This window comes from Gekko japonicus, unplaced genomic scaffold (assembly GCF_001447785.1).
Source record: "Gekko japonicus isolate JY-2015 unplaced genomic scaffold, Gekko_japonicus_V1.1 scaffold1135, whole genome shotgun sequence".
NCBI classification, from domain to species: domain Eukaryota; kingdom Metazoa; phylum Chordata; class Lepidosauria; order Squamata; family Gekkonidae; genus Gekko; species Gekko japonicus.
The window spans coordinates 411,274-420,019 of NW_015161987.1; the positions used below are offsets into that span (position 1 = coordinate 411,274).

Below are 8,746 nucleotides of genomic sequence, written 5' to 3' on the forward strand. Positions count from 1 at the left end.
AAGTAGAATCGTTGCTCGCAAGACTCCACAGCTTAGAGGGACCATTGGTGATGAGGTTGACATGCAGTTAACATATTCGAAGAAGACAAACCACTTCTCCATAAAATTATTCCCATAACTAGGATTATCCATTGCTAATAGTTACATGGCTAATTAATCAGATATTGCCATATCCCAAACCTTCGTCCTCCATTGTGTCAAGATGGGGATCTTAGTTAGTTTCCAATTTAAAGCTATAAGATTTTTAGCTGCCATAAGAAATAGAGATACACGTTCAGTATTTTGTTTTGATAATTTTGATCCAGGCCAATGATGCAAAAGGACAGACTCAGGTGAGTTTGGTATTCCATGGCCTATAATTTTTTTTGTATTTCTGCTATCACTTGGTTCCAAAATAATTTAATTCTGGGACATGCCTACCAACAGCGAATGAGTTCCCCTGAAGAAAATGGCTGCTTTCAGGGCTATTTTTGGGCAGGAACGCGCAGGAATGGAGTTCCGGCTGGCTCCCGAGTTGGCCACGCCCAGCAGGAACTCATTAGCATAGGCCACACCCAACAGCAGAAACTCATTAGGATTGGCTACATTAGGGGTGTGTGGCCTAACATGCAAAGGAGTCCCTGCTACAAAAAAGCCCTGGGTTTTGACAACAAACAAGGTAAACAGAATAACAAGCAAAAGGTGGGTGTGGCTGAATGAGCACACTTCTGGTAACATGGGGGTGCGGCCTTATGTGCTAATGAGCTGTGCTGTCAGGGGTGTGGCCTAATATGCTAATGAGTTTCTGCTGTTGGGTGTGGCCTAATATGTTAATGAGTTCCTGCTGGGCTTTTTCTACAAAAAGAGCCCTGGCTGCTTTGGAGTGTGGACCGTACAGCACGGTACCCTGCTGAGGTCCCCCCCCCAAACCCCTCCCTACACAGGTTCCACCCTCCCAAAATAATCTCCAGGTATTTCCCCACCCAGAGCTGGAAACCCTAAGCCTGGGAAGGGTGAGGTTTGGGGAAGAGAGGGAAATCAGTCGGGATCACACTGCCATAGAGTCCATCCTGCAAAGCAGCCAATTTTTCCAGGAGAATTGATGTCTGTAGCCTGGACCAGGCAGGAGGTGATGTGAAAGACCTCAGCCTGAGACCCTGAGAGCTGCTGCCAGTCTGAGTACACAGGACTGACCTTGATGGACTCAAGGGTCTGATCACGGGTCATTTCATAGAAAAAGAGGTGAAGGAGCTCATTAGCACAACCCATTAGCATAACTTATTTGCATATGCCACACCCCCTGACATCATCGGAAGTGTGTCAGAAGGCAACACCCATTGCTTAGGCTCCACTGGACTGTTTTGGTTGGGTGGTTGCCTAGGGGGGGGGGGACACGCAGATCTGTCCTCACAGGGGAGGGAGCGCTTGTACCTGAAGAAAATTTGGTCTTAAAGGTGCCACTGGACTGTTTTGGACCGGGGGGGCCGGAGGGGGTCTCTGCAACTTACCTGGCTGCTTCTTGCTCTGACTGAGGGCTGCTGGAAGCAGGGGGTGGGGCTTGTTGCATGTGCCCGCCCCCTGGGCTCTTTACTGCCGGAGCTCTGCTCTTGTGCGCTCCTGAAGGAAATGACCCCTGGGTCTGATTCAGTATAAGGTGAGCTCCGTGAGATCAGCGGTCATTCTGGGAGATCTCCAGGCCCCACCTGGAGGTTGACAATCCCAGTCAAATGGGGCTGTGGCTCAGTGGCAGAGCACCCGCTTGGCATGCAAAAGGCCCTGGGCTCACTGTTTAAATTATCTTGGATTGTGTGGGTTTCAAATAGGGTTGCCAACCTGGAGGTTTCCTGGAGTTTCAACTTATCTCCTGGAGACAGAGATCAATTCACCCAGAGAAAAAGGGCACTTTGGAAGGTGGACTCTATGGCATTATACCCCACTGAATTCCCTCCCTGCCCCCAAACCCCACCCTCTTCATGCTCCACCTCCCAAATTTCCAGGTATTTCCCAACCAGGAGATGGCAACCTTTTTAACGTAAAATTTTTATTTTACCTTACCAAGCATACAAGAAACATATATTGTACTAGGAGGGAAGCCCGTTGTAGATAGAAGACAACTAGCGCTAGAAAGAAAGGGGGCCCCCGTCCCACGCTTTCTCCCCCCCCCACCGCCCGCAGACCCCGGGGTCGGTGGGCAGTGACTGGCTTCCTGGACGGCTGCGGCCGGGGTCCTCCGGGCTGCCTCAATGGCCATGTGCCCCAGTAGCATGCCAGCCCCCTTCCATGCGCAGGCTGTCCGCCGGCGTGCCTCATTGGGCTAGTATGGCCGTGGTGGCAGCAGGCCCGGGATCGTCCCAACGAACCAGTGGCTGGTGAATCGAAGTGAGGCCCTTCCGCTCACCCCCCCCTCCCCAGACCCCAGGGCTGTGCTGCATGCGGCGGTCTCCAGGCCAGCTTAACGGGTCTTTGGCCGGGCGGCACACCAGCCCCGTCCCGCTAACAGCCTGGTCACTGATGTGGCTCTGGCCTCGGTGGCCCACAATGGCTGCACCAGCGGCAGCAGGAGCAGGCTTGGGCCGACGACCTCACAGGCATTAAAGGGTCCAGGGCGCCCATCGCGTCAGAGGAAAGCGAGGCCCATCCCCCCTCTCTCTGCCCTCCCCGTACTGCCGGGCCCTGCTGCGTCCAGCGGCCTCCGTGCTGCCTCGATGGCTCTTCGTCCCAGCGGTGTGCCAGCCCCTGTCTGCTTGCAGGCTGGCCGCCAAGTCGGCTGGGGGTGATGATGACCGGCACGGGGGTGGGAGGAAGGGGCTCGGCCAAGCTTCCAGCAGCCAGACCATGCATTCCGTCGGCAGCTCCATGCATATTAAGCGCAAGCTGGTGGCCGGGGCTTGTGTGGGCAGGACCCCGCAACGCAGCCAGCCAATGCAGGCAGCACCTTTGGAATGGCAGTTCAGGCGGCCAATCGATTTTGACGTGAATAGAACTTTGCCACCCCAAATCGCTTTTATTAATAAGGAGAGATAGGTAAACCTATGGCCGTGCAACTACCAAGAATTGAACAAAGGAAAGGACTGCAGAAATATTTTGATAATGTTGACAGGTTCAAAAAATGTGCTAATACACTATTTTATTGCTTTGACTGCACCGCTTCTCTTAATGTATCGTTGCATGTCATGTATTCCAACACTGGAAACCATCGTTCCACAAATCTGGAGTTAAAATGAATAGTCCCTGACAATGAAACCTGATCTGCTATCTTCTCCGTTATAAAATAATCTCACAATTTACAGTGCCACTGCGTGATGGTCGGCGGATGAACAGTTTTCCAGTTGGATGCTATTACAGATTTTGCAGCTGTCAATAAAACACCAGTTCGATGTCTGTTTGGGGAGCATACATTAGAGCCATTCCAAAAGTCCAATAATATGGTCTCTGGGAGCATGCAAACCTCCTCACCTGTTATCAATTTTGTATGTTTCACTGTCTCAGTCCAGAATTTTCTAATACATTTAAACCCCGCCGACCATACGACAAAAGACCTCTCAGTGGTTGCTGCTTAATATTTTTTAAAGTACATTGGAGACTCGCTCATTAATCTGTGTACGGGTTGGACCTAGGATTCCCAGACGCAACGAGGGGCCTGGAGATCTCCTGGAATGATTACTGATCTCCAGGCGACGGAGATCCGTTCCCCTGGAGGAAAGGGCTGCTTTGGAAAGTGGGCTCTCTATGGGCAATCTGCCCTGCTGAGGTTCCTTCCCAGGCTCTACCGCACCCCGCACCCCAAAAAAAATCTCCAGAAATTTCCCAACCCAGAAACTGCCATCCGAGTTATATCCTACAAAAGTTTCCATTAATGGTTTTCCTCTAGCTCCTTCTGCCAATTCAAGCATCTCTTATGGAGGAGGAGGAGGAGGAAGAAGAGGAGGCAGAGGAGGAGGAGGAAGAGGAAGAAGAAGAGGAGGAGGAAGAAGAAGAGGAGGAGGAGGAGGAGGAGTGGGGCCGAGAGAGCTCTTTGGAGGAATCTTTGTGAGAGAACAGCTCTGAAAGAACTTGTGACTGACCCAAGGTCACAGCAGCAGCTGCATGTGGAGGAGTGGGGAATCAAACCCCATTCTCCCCGATTAGAGTCTCCTAACCGCTACACCAAACTGGATGACCCTGGGGGCCAGAGGAAACGGCCCCTGTTCACAGACCCAACTCTTTGTCTGGTGCCGCCATCTTGTGGCATATAATGAAGAAGGGGGTGGAAATACGTCTGCATTCCTTACCTTAATGTGTTTGGTGATATCCTCCTCACACGGGCGCATGTTACAGAGGCGGCTCTCCTTCACGAGGCGGCACTGGTCATTCTCGTTGGAGATCCGGGTGGAGATGCCCACCCCACAGGTCTTCGAGCAGAGGCTCCAGGGGGACGTGTGGGGGATACAGTTCTTCTGCCATGATTCAATCTCTCCTTCATAAACTGCAAAGTAAACACACATCCAGTCAGATCAGTGTCCACCCCATTATTAGGGCTGCCAATCTTCAGGCAGGGCCAAGAGAGCTCCCAGAATAACAGATATCCAGTCTACACAGATCTACACAGTCTACACAGATCAGTTCCTGAGAAAGAATAAGAACAAGAGGAGGAGGAGGAGAAGAAGATTGGATTTATACCCTGCCCTTCACTTGGAGTCTCAGAGCGGCTTACAAACTCCTTTCCCTTCCCCTCCCCACAACAGGCACCCTGTGAGGTAGGCAGGGCTGAGAGAGCTCTGAGTGAACTGCTCTTGAGAGAACAGCTCTGAGAGAACTGTGGCTTGCCCAAGGTCACCCGGCAGCTGCATGTGGAGGAGTGAGGAATCAAACCTGGTTCTCCCAGATTAGAGTTTGTGCTCCTAACCACTATACCAAAATGAAGAAAATGGCTGCTCTGGAGGGTGGACTACAGGGCATTATACCACACTGAGGCCTTCCCTTCCCCCAAACTCTGCCCTTTCGAGGCGCCCCTTCCAAATCTCCAGGAATTTCCCAACTAGGAATTGGCAACCCTACCCGTTATCTAGTCTCAGGAAGGACATCTACATTTTCTGTCAGGAAACATTCCTGTGGGGTATTCTATTAGCTCTCTCCTTCTGGCCAGAGAGGGGAAGTCGATGTTGTGGCCAGGACTGAGGTATAAAATTGTATCAGGGAGGATAATCCACAGTGAAAGGTGGGGTGGTGCGGCGGTTAGAGTGCTAGATTGGGGCCGGCTTCGTCCCTCCCCCACAGCCGTGAAGCTCCCTCGGTGGCCTCAGGCCAGTGTCTCTTCCTCAGTCTAACCTACCTTGCAGGGCTGTTGTGACGACAAAACGGAGGAGAAAACGAGCTCCTCGGAAGGAGAGTAAGATGGAAATGAATCACATTTTGTTTGAGCTCTACTATGAGGTAGATCAGGAGCTGCGGTGGCTCAAGTGGTTAAGACGCTGAACTGCAGGCTGTGGAAGGTCGGTAGTTCAGCAGTTCGAGACCCGGGTGCCGCATGATGGAGTGAGCTCCCATCTCTAGTTCCAGCTCCTGCCAACCTAGCAGTTCGAAAGCAAGAAATTCCAAGGAGATAAATAGGTACGGCTTCGGTGGAAAGGTAACAGCGTTCCATGCGCCTTGGTGTTTAGTCATGCCGGCCACATGACCATGGAAACATCTTCGGACAGCGCTGGCTCTTCGGCTTGGAAACTGAGATGAGCACCGCAACCCCAGAGTCGGATTCGACTGGCTTTCGAGCAAGGGAACCTTTACCTTTATGAGGTAGATCAGGGCTGCTAACCTCCAGGTGGTGGGGGAGGGCTGGAGCGCTCCCAAAATGACGTGACCTCCAGACAGAGATCGCTTCCCTCCGCTCAGTTCACTGTGGGGTATTCTATTATCTCTCTCCTTTTGGCCAGAGAGGGGAAGTCAATGTTGTGGCCAGGACTGAGGCATAAAATTGTATCAGGGAGGATAATCCATAGAGAAAGCTGGGGTGGTGCGGCGGTTAGAGTGCTGGATTGGGGCCGGCTTCGTCCCTCCCCCACAGCCGTGAAGCTCCCTCGGTGGCCTCAGGCCAATGTCTCTTCCTCAGTCTAACCTACCTTGCAGGGCTGTTGTGAAGACAAAACGGAGGAGAAAACGAGCTCCTCGGAAGGAGAGTAAGATGGAAAAGAATCACATTTTGTTTGAGCTCTACTATGAGGTAGATCAGGAGCTGCGGTGGCTCAAGTGGTTAAGACGCTGAACTGCAGGCTGTGGAAGGTCAGTAGTTCAGCAGTTCGAGACCCAGGTGCCACGTGACGGAGTGAGCTCCCGTCTCTAGTTCCAGCTCCTGCCAACCTAGCAGTTCGAAAGCAAGAAATTGCAAGTAGATAAATAGGTACGGCTTCGGTGGAAAGGTAACAGCGTTCCATGCGCCTTGGTGTTTAGTCATGCCGGCCACATGACCATGGAAACATCTTCGGACAGCGCTGGCTCTTCGGCTTGGAAACTGAGATGAGCACCGCAACCCCAGAGTCGGATTCGACTGGCTTTCGAGCAAGGGAACCTTTACCTTTATGAGGTAGATCAGGGCTGCTAACCTCCAGGTGGGATGGGGAGGGCTGGATCTTTCCCAAAATGACAAGTGGCCTCCAGACGACAGAGATCGCTTCCCTCCGCTCAGTTCCCTCCACTTCCCAAGTCCCACCCCCAAATCTCCAGGAATGTCCCAACTTCTTTATTTTGAAATAGGACTTAATCTGCAACATTGGCTTTAACAGTTTATTCTTGATGGTTCCAGATGTTCTTGCAACCTGCCCTGAAGGGCTGTAATTTGACTGCATTACTGCATTGTATCCAGTGTACAAAGTTGTTAGAATGTCTGACTAAGAACTGGGAGACCTGAGTTCAAATTCCTACTCTGCCATTTATCTATGTCTTTGGGGTAAGTTTCCTTTATATATTAAGGGGCGATGGGTCCCTGCAATTTGCACTCTGATTGGCTGTGGCAATCCCACCACTTTCTGTTGGGAGATCCCACCTGGGACTTCTGGTGTTTGAGTGGGTTACAGCGCCACCTAGTGCTGACTCACTCAATTTCTTATTGCAATAAAGGCTTCATGGCATCAGCATCCCCAGCATCCCGAACAATTCTATCCTGTCTCTTATCTTGGATTCTCGGCCCACCATCCTTCTTGATGGGCAGTCCATTCAGGACAGGGGGGAAAAGGCAATGCTTCTCCCCCCAGTACATAATCAAACTGTGAAATGTTGTTCCGATCCAGTGATGCACCTGTGGTTTACTACCATTTATTGATTCAGTACATTTTTATCCCCTCCTTCCCGCAAGGAGTTCAGGGCGGGGCACATTGCTCTCTCTGCAACTTCTACCCTGCTGCTATGTTTGGTGTAGGGGTTAAGTGCGCGGACTCTAATCTGGGAGAACCGGGTGATTCCCCGCTTCTCCACGTGCACCTGCTGGATGACCTTGGGCAAGCCGTAGTTCTGATAAGAGCTGTTCTTGAAAAAAGAGCAGTTTCTGGCAAGAGCTCTCTTGGCCCCACCTACCTCACAGGGTGTCTGATGTGGGGAGGGGGAGGGGAAGGAGTTTGTAAGCCGCTCTGAGACTCCCTTGGGTAGTGAAGGGCGGGGTATAAATCCAATCTCTTTTCTTCTCTATGCTTCTAGAGACTTTGCCCTCCCCGCCCCCCTTTAGTCTGCTATTGTCCCACTTTGGGGCTAAGATTTGCAAAAGCCTCTCTGCTTTGATTTTAAAAGGCTTGATCCCACAGTAGCTGAGTCACAATCCTCAAAATTTTGGCTTTTCTTTCTGCACTGAGAACTTCAGCCCCACCAGGAAAAAGTATTTGGCCTGCTGTCCGCAAAATCCTGGCTACAGGCCTGCGCCCAGCTCCTGCTAACAGTCCAAAAGTGGAAGACCTCTGAATTCTAGTGGCTGAGGTGGCAATGGGGTTACCAGGCTCCAGGTGGGGTCTGGACGCAATGTTCCCTCTAAGCTGTGGAGTCTTGTGAGCAAAAATTCTACTTTGTGAGCTACTGGCATTAAAGTTCTGAGCGAGCCATTTGGCTGCTGCATTAAATCAGGGTGCTCTGGAGCCCTCCTTCCTGAGCTGAGAAAAAAAATCTGTGAGCCGGAGGCTAAAAAAACCTGTGAGCTAGCTCACACTAACTCAGCTTAGAGGGAACACTGGTCTGGAGACCTCCTGGAATTACAACCAATCTTCAGATGACAGACATCAGTTGTCCTGAAGGAAATGACAGCTTTGGAAGGTGGACTATACTCTGCGGAGGTCCCTCCCTCCCCAAACTCTGCCATCTTATACCTTAAAATCTCCAGGTATTTCCCAGTACAGAGTAGGCAACCCAAGTTGGTAACACTGGGGAGGGGCCATTGCCTTCCATCTTCTCCTTTTGGGTTACCTGGAGATATCAGGACTGTGGGGAACAGCATACTGGGCTAGGGCCCCGGTCACACGGGCCAGATAACGCGGGGGGGAGGCATGGCTGTTTGCCCCGGAGCAAAATAAAGTGCGGTAGCCCGATCAGACAGTCCCCCGAGTCTCCGCACTTAGGCTGTTAGCTGGCGATCACACGGCGATGCTGGAGCGTGGCAAAGAAGCGGCGCGGCAAGTGTTTGGCATTTGTGCGCACGCGCAGTTCCGCAGAGCAGCACTGCTTTCAGTTATGTGTTTGTGCGCATGCGCTTATGAAAAACATCCGGTTTGCGACGGGACCTGGACGGGCGCCGGATGCCACGGGATACTAGCGCTTC

General features: G+C 51.7%; 1 protein-coding gene across 1 annotated transcript in view; it reads right to left on the reverse strand.

Moving 5' to 3' along the window:
- The window catches only part of WISP1 (WNT1 inducible signaling pathway protein 1), a 62,295-nt gene that overhangs the window by 1,597 nt on the left and 51,952 nt on the right, over positions 1-8,746 (reverse strand). Inside the window, exon 4 of the mRNA XM_015429814.1 lies at positions 4,251-4,444. Within this exon, the coding sequence (XP_015285300.1) occupies positions 4,251-4,444 (194 nt within the window). The remainder of the gene's footprint in view (positions 1-4,250; positions 4,445-8,746) is intronic.